This window comes from Hemiscyllium ocellatum (genome assembly GCF_020745735.1).
Source record: "Hemiscyllium ocellatum isolate sHemOce1 chromosome 27 unlocalized genomic scaffold, sHemOce1.pat.X.cur. SUPER_27_unloc_2, whole genome shotgun sequence".
NCBI classification, from domain to species: domain Eukaryota; kingdom Metazoa; phylum Chordata; class Chondrichthyes; order Orectolobiformes; family Hemiscylliidae; genus Hemiscyllium; species Hemiscyllium ocellatum.
The window spans coordinates 4,606,125-4,621,496 of record NW_026867487.1 but is presented as its reverse complement, the minus strand read 5'-3'; the positions used below and the strand labels follow the sequence as shown (position 1 = coordinate 4,621,496).

The 15,372-nt window shown below is 43.5% G+C and overlaps 1 protein-coding gene across 1 annotated transcript in view; it reads left to right on the top strand.

Annotated features, from left to right (window-relative positions):
* The window catches only part of LOC132807682 (zinc finger protein 850-like), a 36,184-nt gene extending 21,049 nt beyond the window's left edge, over nucleotides 1–15,135 (top strand). Inside the window, exons 4-7 of the mRNA XM_060821719.1 lie at nucleotides 5,468–5,640; nucleotides 10,635–10,846; nucleotides 11,397–11,427; nucleotides 11,660–15,135. Coding sequence (XP_060677702.1) covers nucleotides 5,468–5,640; nucleotides 10,635–10,846; nucleotides 11,397–11,427; nucleotides 11,660–12,868 — 1,625 coding nt within the window. The 3' untranslated portion in view covers nucleotides 12,869–15,135. The remainder of the gene's footprint in view (nucleotides 1–5,467; nucleotides 5,641–10,634; nucleotides 10,847–11,396; nucleotides 11,428–11,659) is intronic.
* The last annotated feature ends 237 nt before the right edge of the window (nucleotides 15,136–15,372 follow it).

The following is a 15,372-nucleotide window of genomic DNA, read 5'->3' as shown; positions in this document are numbered from 1 at the left end:
ATGGTCCCCACATTCCAGGATCGATTGTGATTACACTAGAGAGGACACAACGGAGACTGATTTAGGATGTTTCCAGGATTGGAGAATTGTCGCTGTGAGAAAGATTTGATAGGCTGGAGTTGTTTTCTGTCTAACAGAGGAGACTGTGGTGAGATTAATTAATGTGATTAAAATTATGAGGAGTCTCGATAGAGTGGATAAGAAGGGGCTAATCTTTAATAGATCAGTACCGGAGATATCAGATTGAAAGTAATTCACAGAGCGGGAGGGGAGGATTGATTTCACCCAGAGATGGTGGAGAAGTCGGAGGTTGAGAGGTCACCTTATAGGGGTTTACAAAATCGTGAGGTGCATGGATAGGATAAATAGGCAGTCTTATCCCTGGGGTCGGGGAATACAGAACGAGAGGGTATAAGTTTAGGATGAGGGGGGCAAAGATATAAAAGAGACCTAAGGGGCAAATTTTTCACACACAGGGTGGTACGTGTGTGGAATGAGCTGCCAGAGGAAGTGGTGGAGGCTGGTACAATTGCAGCATTTAAAAGCCATTTGGATGGGTACATGAATAGGAAGGGTTTGGAGGAGTATGGGCCGAGTGCTGGCAGGTGGGCCTAGATTGGGTTGGAATAGCTGGTCAGCATGGACAAGTTGGACCGAAGGCTCTCTTTCCATGCTGTACGTCTCTGACTCTAAAACTGGAACTCTGACTGTGAGGATGTTAGAGTCAGCAACCCTCATCACAATGATGAAAAAGACAGACATAGACATGAAATCCCAGAGCATAGAGTGCTGCGGACTGCAGAATGGGATTAGCCGGGATAATTCTATTTCAGCCAACAAAAGCACGATGGGCCAAATGGCCTCATTTTTGTTGTAAGTTTGATTTTTTTAAAATATTCTGACCACTGGAGTTTGTTCCTGATGATGTTAGTGCCACAAATTGGACTGGGACTTTAATATTCTGCCTTATCACCATGTCATCCCTGACTTTCTGCTTATTACCTGTGCTTGGGTTCAGGTTGATTTAGAATATGGAAACAGGAATAAGTCATTGTGCCACTCAGATCTGTCATTGATGGAGGGTCGTGTCGGACCTGTAAACAAACACTATTTGCAGAGATTTTTTAAAAATATACTACCTCCACCAGTCTATTAAAGTCTGAGTTAATTCATTCAGTTTACACCTTCAGTTAGGAAAGTGACCTAAGGTACTTTTCAGAAAATGCTGAGTCAAAGGAAATATTGGGAGGGTGGACTGAAGTCCAATTAATGACATCGGCTTTTAGGAGGATTTGAAAAGAGGAATGGTGGGGATTAGCAGGGAAGGAAATTCCTCCTCATTTTTTTTTTCATTTATTTGTCATGACGCATCAAATAAATATCATTTTTTTTAAAGGCATGTGTAAGATGAAATGTTCTGGTTGCAAAACACACTTTATTGTGTTAAATTGCAAACAATTGTAAGAAGAATTGGTATAACTTTAACTCCTGGAAAGCTTAACACACAAATGCATTACTTAGTTGCGAAGCAGCAACTGTTTAAATGCATAAAATCCCATAAACTCCTCGTTGGCAAAGGCAAATTCAGTAAATAGATTATCTCAAATGTGCTGTTTCTCCTGTCCACGAGACCAGAGCACCCAAGAGAACTCCCTGGTAGAGAGAGAGGGGGAGGTATGGCAGCTTCCACAACCTAGTACAAACTCTCAACAACTACTGAAGGGTAAACAAAGAGCCTGGTTTCTGTGGAAGACTTCGCGCTCTCTCTCTCGTGCGTGCTCTCTCCCCCACCCCAGCAATTCATGCTGCTTCCATTGTTCCAACTTCCAAGGCCTCACAAGCTATTTACTTCATTCATTTTAAAGAGAGAGCTCTTCAAAGAAAATGTCCAGAATTTTCCTCTTGAAGCCATAGAATTGTCACATCTCTGCCTTTCAACAGAAATGAGCCATAAATATTCAAAGTTTGCCTTCATTTTTGAAACTCTTTACTCTTCAATACATTGAATGTTTGCATGCTTAAATTCGACAACTCGTTTCAATCCATTTCTTCCACACCGAAAGCCTTTACTGTCTACAGAGCACGAGTATGGTTTCTGTTCACCCTGGGAGCTGTTTTCTTATTTTTAACCATGGTCAAAATCCAATGATACTCTGGTAACGATAAGTTAGGCAATTCCGTAAGCTATTTGGTTGAAGTTTTCCAACTGAATCCTCGCCCTCCAATATGGTGTGAAACTGATTTTAGGTAAAAGAATGAGTGCGAGCCCACAAAAATACAATGGAAGAATGTGAAACTGAAAAGAGTTATTTGTTGGGCTGACATTAGGAAAATATGACCATGTTCGCAACTGGTTACAATCACAGATTCCTGACAGTGCAGAAAGAGGCCATTCGGTCCATCGTACCTGCACTTACTGTGCAAAACATTCCACCCAGTCCCACTCGTCCACATTAAGCCCATAATCCTGTGTTTACCATGGCTAACCCCAACCCACCGAACCTGCACACTGTGGGACAATCTATCTAATCTACATATCTTCATCAGGGCTTATGCCTGAAACATCGATTCTCCTGCCCATATCATGTACTGTAGGAGGATCACAGTTAGAGCTAGAGAACAGCTCTAAAAGCTCAAAATTTTGGGTGAAGGCTCAAAATGCTCACCTCTGCAATGAATGCAGTTTTTCTCAAGCTGAAATCTGGGGGACCCTGCACCTACAAAGTTTTCAGAACCTCTCTGGAGGAAGAGAATTTGAAACTCATTTCAGTGACCCAGGGGGCATCACAGAGGTCTGGGAAACATCAGAAATATAACAGATTTTGAGCAAGGGGAGAGGGGCTGAGACAAGGACAAAAAGATGGGGGAAGGCACAAAGGGTTAAATGGCAGAAACATTAGTCATTCAAGGTCGCAGGGAATGGAGATTGGGGCTAGAGAAGAAAAAGAAACAAAATATGTGCCAGCAGCTGACAAAGAAACAAATTGAAACAAGAAATGAAACTAAAATAGGGGCAGAATTCACAATCTAAATCGTTTGTCCAGTGGTAAGTCCAGAAAGCTGTAAAGCCTGTGTCGTTCTATTTCAGCCAACACAAACTTGATGGGCCAAATGGCCTTGATTTGTGTTGTAACTTTCAGATGTTTTTATTCTGGCCATGGGAGTTTGTTTCCGATGTTAACTTCACAAATTCGAATGGAGTTTGATATTCTGGAGAAATGTCAAATAAATCAGATTTGCTTCAAACAAGTTGCTGTAGATGGATGTATTTCTCATCTGAATGTTTAATATCCACCAGGAACTCAAAGGACAGTCTCAAGGGAGCATACTGCACCAACAGAACTTGAGCCTGGGCACAGCCGTCAGCATCCGCATAAACATAGAAAGATACAGCCCAGTACAGGCCCTTTGGCCCTCGATGTTGCGCCAACCCAAGCCCACCTAACCTAAACTCACCCACTTTCCTCCATATGCCTATCCAATGCCCATAAAGAGAGAGAGTCCACCACTGCTACTGGCAGGGCATTCCATGAACTCACGACTCGCTGAGTAAAGAATCTACCCCTAACATCTGTCCCATACCTACCTCCCCATAATTTAAAGCTATGCCCCCTCGAAATAGCTGACTCCATACGTGGAAAAAGGTTCTCATTGTCAACCCTATCTAAACCCCTAATCATCTTGTACACCTCTATCAAGTCACCCCTAAACCAATGAAAACAACACCAAGTGCCTCAGCCTTTCCTCATACGATCTTCCTACCATACCAGGCAGCATCCTGGTAAACCTCCTCTGCACCCGTTCCAATAAAAGCCAGTACGCCATATGCCGCCTTCACAGTGCTATTTACCTGGGTGGCAACTTTCAGAGATCTGTGTACATGGACACCAAGATCCCTCTGCTAAGGAGATCCCTCTAGCAAAGCTCCAGTGTGATTTTAATCGTGCAGTGTGTCGGAAATGTACACCTTCCATGGTCTTCCCGGGCTCAGACCTTCTGGACCCAGAACTCTTGTTTATAACTGTGTTCAGAGTCGAAGGAAGAGCTATGGTGAATGCTGGGGATATGCTTCAAATCAAAGACTAGTGTAAAACTGCAATCCATTCCTGATTGGAAGTGAATCTGCAGATTTAAGTTTCCCCTAAGTTGGTAAAGAAAAAAACATGTTTGAATAATCTACCACACAGAGATCAAATCAAATGAGCAATGGAAGCAGGGATAGGAGAAGGCTTTGTCTATTTCTGCTCAAACCATACAGGATGCAACAGGTAAAAGTAAGAGAAAGTTCTGGGTTATAGATAAAAATTCACCAAGAGTGAAGACATGGAAGCATTTGACAAAATGTTAATTTTCATTTTCAATAACCACAGGTAACATCCATTGGTGAGGAAGGGTGTATTAGGGGTTGATGGAAGAGTGTTTCTTCCTGAAGGAGTCTTGCCTGAGACGTAATCACTTTCTAATGATTTGTAACCTGCTTGTGAATATCCCTAGGACGTTTCTTTATTCCCACATTGCCATCATTTCCCAACTCACCCACCTTCCATTCACTTGTCCTATCAGGAGGTTACTGTCAGAAACCAAACGTTTCATTGGACAATGTTTGCTTGTTATTTCAAAAACCTTGCCTAAGATTTGACACAAAGCAGCTATCTTAATCCGTATCCCAACTCCCTCCTTGTACATAGACTCCTTTTACCACTAATGCACAGTGGCAGCAGTGCATACCAGCTACAAGATGCACTACCGTGGTTCAGCAAGGCTCCTCCAACAGCACCCTCCAAAAATGCAACATTTGCAATCCAGAAGCAAAATAGCAACAGGTACATAGGAATGCTAGATCCCTTCCAGGCGACTCACCACCCCTGCTCGGAAATATATTCTGTTCTTCCAGTGACGCTTGGTCAAAATCCTGAAATTCTCTACCTAATGACACTGGATCTACCAACAACACATGGACTGTAGTCATTCAAATAGGCAACTCGCCATTACTTCTTCCAGGACAGTTAGATGGGCAATGAATGTTGGTTTCACCAGCGATGCTAATAACTCAAACAAAATAAATCTAGTTACAGTATTTCAATTAATACCTGCTGATTGGCAAAAAAAAACTGAATAGGACATTTACCTACATCAGGGATATAGTTATTTTCCCCCTCTGTCTCTAACCCACCTCTTAATTGCACTTTGCTATTTTCCAGTTCTATTGTAACCACTGCTGCTTCACATCGACTCAATATTTCCTTTTCCTAAGGGAATGCCGTGAGTTATAAATTACTTATCCACAGACACATGATCTTCAAGCAACAGATCTAAACAGGGATGTAAAAGATGCTTCATTTGGTTTATTCAGCTGTATCTAACCTCCAGACAGTTTTTAATTCAAAAAGTTTAAACCCTTCTGAATTAAACCCATTGCCTTCCTGACCATTTCCCATGGATTGAATTCTCTCCCGTTTGATTAAAGTCAATTTCTCTTGGGAGAATGCCGTCACCAACTTGACGGTGCCACAATGCTATCTCATCACCCCCGGCCACATTAACCATTTCATTTCTGGCTGTTTCTCGAGGAGCTGCGTGGGCTTGGCACCTGTTCGTTTAGTGCAGGTTCACCGTGAACTTGCACTTTATTTCTTTCAGGTATAACGTACTTCATCCGCACATTCACTGCTAGCCCAACCTTATGATGCACATTATCAAAAGCGACGTCTGTCCCAGCATCTCCTCGAGTGATCCTGATATTTCAGGTTGTGATCTGACTATCAAATGTGGTTTCCTAAAACAAAAAAAATGGGAAAACAATTCAAATATTCCCAAGGAAAGAGATCAACTTATTCAAATCATCTCAACTTTTCAGACTTTAACAACATGGGTGGATTTTGGATTGGATCGTTCTTCTGAATTACATCCAATATGAATTACTTCCATTCCTTTATCACCCTGAACAAAAATTCCATATTTTTTTTAAACATTGGAGGGTCCTTGATAGATACAAACTTGGTGGGTTATTGGGATACAACAGGAACTGACACCTGTTCTAAACAGAACCAGCATTATCTCAGAGCATTGAATGGTCTCTCTCTCTCTCTGATCTGCCACAATGATTCTATGATCCAAAGACAAGAAGATCAGTTGCTACAACCTTTTTTTAAACATTGGAGGGTCATTGAGATACAACAGGAACTGACACCTGTACTAAACAGAACCAGCATTACCTCAGAGTAGTAAATGGGCTCTCTCTCTCTCTCTCTCTGATCTGCCACAATGATTCTATATCCAAAGACAAGAAGATCAGTTGCTCCAATCTCCCTAATCCTTGATGACATTCCCATAATTCCTGTGGAAGCCATTTTGTGGCCTTGCTAACCGGAAGCCATTTTCTTTGTGCCTTACTAGACTGCCCTGAAAATCATAACTGAAATAATTGTTGATACCAACCGTGGAACAGTTTCGGTGTCACAGCTTGACCTGACCTCATAGGGAGGAGATAAAGTCCATCCACAAGAGAGAAAGCATTGTCGAAAGCATTGTCTGTACTCCTGCAGCAATGTACTAAATAGAATGACTGTCCGCAATTAAGTGTCAGCTTAAGCAATAAGTAAAACGTATATAACCGCCTGTTAATTTGTGGTAAGAGAGAGTGCTCAGTGAAGAATTCGGGTTCATTCCTAAATGGCCTCTGTTTTTCCCCAAGTTTTGGTGCTGCCTTGCCTTGGTTTGAGTTTTACCCTCAAGTGACCCCAGCTGTGCTTTCTGCATAACTCATGGAATACCTTATCTGTAGAATGTCGCTAATCAGCATGTGAATACAAAGTATTAACTTAAATCCAAGAACAATACATCTTTAATGTACACTCTTGGCAAGACCTCACCTTATTTCATGCCAATGCAAGTTGGCCATCTAGTGGCTATTTTGTAATACTGTGTTTAGTTCAGCAAATTATCAACTGAACCCTGTTTAAATCCTTCCTGAACTGTATTGTTTCGAAGCAGTAACGATCCGTTTGTTTTACGTACTGGCTGCTTCCCATAATATATATATATATATATATAGAGAGAGAGAGAGATTTAATCTATTTGGTTAGCTCTTGAGGTCGGACAATTCCTGACTCTAACATCTCAAAAAGTACACACCCCTGGGGTGGGGGCTCCAGTGTTGAGTGTTAGTGAGGGTGAAACATTAGAACATAGAACATAGAAAAATACAGCGCAGTACAGGCCCTTCGGCCCTCGATGTTGCGCCGATCCAAGCCCACCTAACCTACACTAGTCCACTATCCTCCATATGCCTATCCAATGCCCGTTTAAATGCCCATAAAGAGGGAGAGTCCACCACTGTTACTGGCAGGGCATTCCATGAACTCATGACTCGCTGAGTAAAGAACCCACCCTTAATATCAGTCCTATACCGACCTCCCCTTAATTTAAAGCTTTGCCCCCTCGTAATAGCTGACTCCATACGTGGAAAAAGGTTCTCATGGTCAACCCTATATAAACCCCTAATCATCTTGTACATCTCTATCAAGTCACCCCTAAACCTTCTTTTCTCCAATGAAAACAGCCCCAAGTGCCTCAGCCTTTCCTCATACGATCTTCGTACCATACCAGGCAACATCCTGGTGAACCTCCTCTGCACCCGTTCCAGTGCCTCCATATCCTTCCTATAGGATGGCGACCAAAACTGCACACAATACTCCAGATGCGGCCGCACCAGAGTCTTATACAACTGCAACATTACCTCAGGACTCCGGAACTCAGTTGTCAGTTGTATATCCAGACTGCTTCCTACATTTGCAAGATTTGAATGGTCCCTCCCCTGTGTGAATCCTTTAGTGTCTCAGCAAGATTGATGACAGAGTTAATTCCATTCCACAATCTGAGCAAGTAAATGGCCTCTCCCCATTGTGAACATGCTGGTGCCTCTACAGACTGGATAACAGAGCGAATACCTTTCCGCATTTTCCAGCAGGGGAATTGCCTAGCCTCAGTGTGAACTCGCTGGGTGTCTCAACAGGGTGAAATATTCACGGAATTTTTTCCCGCACTCAGAGAAAGTGAACGACCTCTCTCCAGTGGCAGTAGTCTTGTGTTTGCGCAGGGCAGATGAGTCAGAGAATTCCTCCCACATTCGGAGCAGGTGAATGGCCTCTCCTTGGCGTGAGTTTATTGGTGTGTCTTCAGGGTTGACAGGGTATGGAATCCTTTCCCACAGTCCTCACATCACCCCAGTTTCTCCATATTATCAGTGGCGTGTACCTCTGTAAGTCTCTGACCATAAGCTGAACCCTCATCCACCAGAATGCAGATATAGTTCTTCGTGGCCTTCTTCAACCGGTCTCAGCAGACAGAAACATTGCACATTCTTACTGTGAATGGTGCAATGTGTCTGAATGCTGAGACCGGTTGAAGCTACCTCCAGAATCCTTTCACCAAAAGACACTCACTTGGGTATACATATTTCACCCTTCTCCAGACAAGCAGATGGTTAAATAATTTTGAACTAGACATTCCTCCACATATGGTTTCAAGCTGATGATATTCAAGTCCCAGTCATTTCAATGACTCTTTCAGTCATACTTGTGATGGTTGATTTGCGATTTATAAATCTTCCCTTCCTATAAAACGAGTTATAAAATCCGTCACTTAGAAATTCTGGACACAAATCTAGTTTGTCTGGAATACTTTTTTTTGCTCTCCCGGTCCCTGAAATCAGTATACCTCCATCCCACAATCTTTCCCACCCATTTTCATTCGGTTGCACCTAATATTCTCATACTCCCCATTATCCAGAAGGAGCTGGTTACAGATCCTGTTCTGAGGAAGGGTCACTCGACCCAAAACGTTAACTCTGATTTCTTTCCACAGATGCTGCCGACCTTTTGCAACAACTTGTGTTTCTGTAACAGATCCGTGATCCCTTCGGTTGAATTCATTTCCTTTTAGATGTTGCAAGTAAATAGCTTGAGCGCAGAAGTTTTTTTTAAGAAAAAGAAGAAACCTAAAGAGATAGTTGTGCTCATAGATTTTGGACGGGAGGAGGTTTTGGTCTGGGTGAAGCTCAATCTTTATTAGAGAGAGAGGAGAAGCAGGAGCAACAGCTTTACTGGGCAGAAATGAGCAGTTTCAGAACCTCATTGCTGCACGTCTGCACTCAGACCATGAGAGAGCTCTGGTTGGCTGGAAATTGAAAATTCTTCCGGTCCTTTGGCATTTCCCATTAGTCAAATTACTGGATTGTGGGGGGAAAAAAGGTGCAGAACACGAATCCATATGAGATTGGAAGAAATTGGAACCCATGACGTGACGTTCCAGCCAATAGAAAAAGAAGATGGAGTGATAACGTGAGGTGATGAGTTTTGGAAAGTCAAGGACAATTGGAAATTATATAGTGAATTGCATAACCCTTAGGAGTACTGATATGTAGGTCCACAGATCATATAAGATGGCAGCACAGGTAGATAATTTACTGAAAAGACGTGTGGTATGCCTGCCTTTGTTAGTAGAGTAAGGATAGGAAAGTTATGGTGCAGCTTTACAGAAGTTATAGTTAGGCCACACTTGGAATATTGCGTATAACACTGATTACCACACTGCCTGAAGGATGTGGAGAGGGTACAAAAAAGCATTTACCATGATGTTGCCTGGTATGGGGACTTCTAGATACGAAGAAAGATTGGATTGGTGGGCTTTGCTTTTACTGGAACATAGAAGGTTGAGAGGCGATCTGCTAGGTTGCAACAAGTTTGAGAATGACATGTTGGTATGAGAATTTTCCCAGGTCGGAGGGGTCAGTTATGAGGGGACACAGATTCAAAGTATGAATGGGACAATTTAAGAGAGACATGCGAGACTTCACTCAATGTGTGGTGAGTGCCTGGAAGGCGTTGCCAGAGGAGTGGAAGCAAGCACATTAGCAGTATTCAAGAAACACCTGGACGAATGCATGAATAGGAAGTGAATAGCTGAACATAGATGCTATAAGTGAAGACAGTTTAAGTGTGGTACGGCAATACATGTCAGTGAACGCTTGAAGGGCTGAATGGCCTGTTCCAGCGCTTTATTGTTCTTTGTACTAGATCCTCCACCAATCTGATAGGATTTACTTAGTTTGGAAGTTTACAGGGAAGTTCACATGATCATTGCATTTTTCTTCTTTTTTCTTCCCCCACACACTACCACCTAACGGCAGTCTGCTTATTTTCCCCCAGCACCCATGTTGTGTGTGCTGGTGTAATACACAGTTAATGAACAACAGGTACACAAAACTTTATTCATGTTCCACCAACAGGAAGGAAGGAAACATCCAAGTGGCCAGTGACAAACAGCGCCCTTCTCATCAAAGGGCAATGTCGCGACATGATCATTGTGCTAACACCAAAACGGAGGCTGTTTCTGTCTTCTGTGTGTGAGCAGTCCACCCAATCCACTGTGACACTGCTGACTTCAGCTGTGGCAGTAGGTTTGAATTCTCTCATTGCTGCTGTTTGGGTGGTGCAGTCATCCTTCACAAATTCACATTCTCCTCCTTTTTGGTGGACTACGAAAAGTTCAAGAGGTTGGATTTGTGCATCTCTTGTTTCATGTATCAATTGCACCCCTTTCCCTCGTCTCGGCCCCATTATTTTCTTTTTAAGAAAAGGTCACCGGCCGCCATTCGGTCCAACGAATGGCGGCAACTTTACCCATCGCCCCTCGCGGGGCTGACAGTGGCCGGTGCACCTTCGCCAGAAGGCGATGCGCAGGCGCAGCGTCTGGAGCATGCGCGGCGCGGTCGGGGAGAAGGAAACTCCCCCTACCCCTCCCCTCCCAGGGGTGGACGGGGCGGCGGCTCCCTCCGGGAACGCGGGTGTGTGACCACAAAGGCCGGGGCAAGGAGCTGCCGGTTCCCGGGTTTGCAGAGCGCGAGGGCGGGCGGGGGAGCTGGACTGACGGAGATGGGCTTTTGCAAACTCCTTTTCCAGGAGGGGAGGATCTGCAAGTTGCAGCCCAGAGCCATGCATGTCCTTTTCCCCAACCTGGCTCCTGCACCGATGCAGATGAGGTTCATGCAATTAAAATAATGCAGCCTTTGCGAAAGGTTGGACAGATCGCGGCCTTTAAAGGAAGGCTCTGCAGCGATCTGGCAGAGAGCAGTTTGAAGTGATCAAGTGTTTTGGACGGGGTCAGTTGCGTGCAATTCAGCAAATAGTCCAGACAAAAAGCAGTGGTGTGCTGCAAAGGAAATTAGGATGGTCTGCGAAGGAGAAGGGGTTAGGAAAAAAATGTGTCAGAAAACTGAGGTGAGGTTGATGAAATGGAAGGGAAAACATTTTTTTTAAAAAAGCAGAGTAAGTGGACCGAATGGCCTGATTGTTTGTTTTGTATTCGAGTTATTTAACTCTGAGTTCTTTTTCCAGGCATTTTGAAGGTTGTTTTCGAATCCAGAAGGTGAGATAATGCATCACGTCGAAATCTGAGAGTCATTCAGTTCATCAGAATCTGAACATCATCCTGTGAATGTGGAGTGGGAAAAGAGTTTAAACATCAGTTTCACTGCAAACGCACCAAGACACAAGGACTTGAGGAATAATATTCCACTGACCTGATTTTGGAAAGAGCAGTAACAAGTTACTCAGCCTGACAATTAATTGCACCATCCACAATACGTCCATGTACTTAGTCTGTGGAGATCAGTTTGAATCAATTGTTGAACCTGGAAGGAATCAAGGACACTGACACCATGGAGAAACCATGGAAGTGTGGAGATTGTGGGAAGGGATTCCGTTACCCTTCAGGGTTGGAAACTCATCAACGCAGTCACACTGGGGAGAGGCCGTTCAGCTGCTCTGTGTGTGGGAAAGGATTCACTCAGTCATCCAGCCTCTATACACACCAGCATGTTCACACTGGGGAGAAGCCATTCACCTGCTCTGTGTGTGGGCAGGGCTTTAATGCTTTATCAACCCTCCGGACCCACGAGCAGGTTCACTCTGATGAGAGACCATTTAAATGTTCTGACTGTGAGAAGAGTTTTAAAAGCAGAAAGGATATATTGATACATCAACGCAGTCACACTGGGGAGAGACCGTTCATCTGTAAAGTGTGTGGGAAAGGGTTCACTCAGTCATCCCACCTCTTGACACACCAACTGGTTCACACTGATGAGAGACCCTTTAAATGTTCTGACTGTTTGAAGAGCTTTAAAAGTAAAAAGGATTTACTGAACCACCAACGTGCTTTGACTGGGGAGAGACCGTTCATCTGCTCAGTTTGTGGGAAGGGATTCACTAGTTCATCCTACCTTCTGACACATCAATTTGTTCACACTGATGAAAGACCTTTTGGATGTCCTGACTGTGAGAAGAAATTCAAATGCAGAAAGCACTTGCTTAAACACCAGTACACTCACACTGGTGAGAGGCCGTTCTCCTGCTCTATCTGTGCGAAAGGATTCACTCGATTATCCCACTTACTGAGACACCATCGAGTTCACACAGGGGAGAGGCCGTTCTCGTGTGCTGACTGCAAACAGGAGTTTGTCGATTCATCCGACCTTCTGATCCACCAGCGAGTTCACAGTGGGGAGAGACCATACACCTGCTCGCTGTGTGGCAAGCGATTCACTCAGTCATCCCACCTCACGACACACCAACTGGTTCACACTGAAGAGAGACCCTTTCAATGTTCTGACTGCGAGAAGCGGTTCAAAAGTAAACAGAACCTGCTGAAACATAAACAAATTCACACTGGAGATGGACCGTTCATCTGCTCCGTGTGCGGGAAAGGATTCGCTCAGTCTCACAACCTCCTGAGACACCAGCAACTTCACCTGCGAGAGCAGCAATTGGATCCTGCCGTTATCGCTGATGTTAGCTGCATCCAGGAGTGAACCTTGTCTGGCTTCAGATTTCCAGTGATGTTCCACAGTTTTGTGGAATATATCAAGGCTTTAGACTTCAAAGTAGTGGTCCCGATGAAGAAATTTGTAGATATCACAGAAGTTGTCCATGTGTGGTGGCCAATGAGGAATAAAGCTACGGACTGCATAATATCAATGGACAACTCCAACAGGCCAAGGGCAAACAGGGCAAAGAAAATGCGCAAAGATTGGTCAGATACTGAGAAGTGTAGAGGAAGAATGAGACCTTGGAGTGATGCCCGCCAATCCCTGAAGGTGGCTGGACAGGTAGTTACAGAGGTCAGTAAGGCATTTGGTTCACCCTAGAATATAAGAGCATGGAGATAATGCTGGAACTTCATAAAGCACTAGTTAGAGCACAGTTGGAGTACTGAAGGTAGTTCTTGACCTCACATTAATCAACTAGAAATTGAGATCAATTATCATGCAACTGAAGTTAATTTATTCATGTATTTACAGTCAGTGAATGCGAATAAAGATAAGACTAACCTACAAGCTTGTAACAGTAAAAATATCTGAACTTTATTAGCAAATTAAAATCTGCAGTGTTTCAATAATAATAGTTAAGGAAAAACTTTGCTTACCTTCCAATAAAATAAGGTGACTTCTGCATAATGGAAGAACTTGATTAGTGAGTAGCTGATGAACCTTTTTTTATTTTAACCTGAAGTTTATTTAGAATTAGTTAAGAAGTAAACACATGGTAAGGAATTCCAGTCTCATGGACTGCACGTCAAGTTCCATGTGGGAAAACAAGGACAATTAGAGCGACAGCACAGAAACAGGCCCTTTGGCCCTACTCATTCACACGGCCCAGGTTTGCTAAAATCAATGTGTCCCATTTTCCTGTGTTTGGCTAATATCGTGCTATAACTTTCCTAGCCATGTACTTGTCCAAATATCTTTTAAATGTTATAATTGTACCCACCTCTACCACAATCTCGGGCTGCTCATTCCATATACGCACCAGCCTGCAGATGATAACGTTGCTCCTCAATAAACTGTTCAATCTTTCCCCTTTCCCCTCTCATCTTAAACCCACAACCTCTTGATCTGGACTTCTCTACACTGGCAAAAGAAAATTGCCTTATTCACCTTATCTATGTTAATCATGATTTTATAAACCTCTGTAAGATCTCCCCGCCTCCCCTCAGCCTGCACACTCCAGAGAAATACGTCCCATGCAATCAAGCCCCTCCACCTCCTAATAACTCAAACCTTTCAGAATGGGAAAAATCCCAGTAAATCTGTTTGCACCCTTTCCAGTTGAAAAACATCGATTCTATGCCAAGGTGACTAGAAGTGTATGTAGTATTTCAAATATGGCCTCACTAATATCTTGTACAGCTGTAACATAAGACATAGGAGTGGAAGTAAGGCCATTTGGCCCATCGAATCCACTCCGCCATTCAATCATGGCTGATGGACATTTCAACTCCACTTACCAGCATTCTCCCTGTAGCCTTTAATTCCTGTACTCAGTGCTGTGACCAGTGAAGCCAAGTATGTCAAGTGCCTTCTTCATCACTGTCTTTCTGCGATGCCAGGGACACAATGCTTGTGATTGAGAAGAACATGCATTTGACTCGAGCTAAAGCATTGCACTGAGTTCTGGTCCCCATATTCTGGGATATATGTCATCACACCAGAGACCATATTAAAGGAGATTGACGAGATGTTTTCAGGATTGGAGAATTTTAGCTGAAACGAAAAATTGGTCAGGCTGGGGTTGTTTTCTGTGGAACAGGAGACAGAGGTGAGATTTAATTGAAGTGATGAGATTATGAGGAGTCCCTATAGTGTAGACAGGAAGGAGCTATTCATTAACAGGAAGGTCAGTAATTGGAGGCTTTAGATTTAATGTAATTCACAGAAGTGGAGGGGGTGGGTGGGGGCAGGTCATTTCACCTAGAGATAGTGGGAAGTTGGAACTCACCGAGTGACAGGGTGGTAAAGGCAGTCATCTTCATCACATTAGAAAGAAACATGAAAGGATATGCTTGAAATGCAGAATGGACAGGGTTATGGATTAAAATCTGCCAAATAGGGTCAGCCTGGATAGTTCTATATAAACCACACAAACACCGTAGGTCAAGTGGCCTCGATCTGTGCTGTAATGTTTGAATTTTTAAAATTCCGACCATTGAAGGTTGTTTCTGCTGATGTCAATGACCTGTTATATTCAACTGGAGTTTAATATTTTGGAGAAATTTCGATTAAATCAGCTTTGTTTCAAACACGTTGCTGTGGATTGTTGTGTTTCTCCTCCGAGTGTTCAATACCACCTGGAGCTCAGAAAGGACAGTCTTGGGGCAAGATCGTATGGCATGCAGCAGACTTCAGCCTGGACACATCTTTCGGGTCACACTGAGGGGGACCAATGGCACTTTGGTCTTTCTTGTCTCTCTTCTATAACAGCAAAGCCTTGGTGTGGGTTAATCCTGTGGTAGTGTAAGACATGTGTCCCAACCACT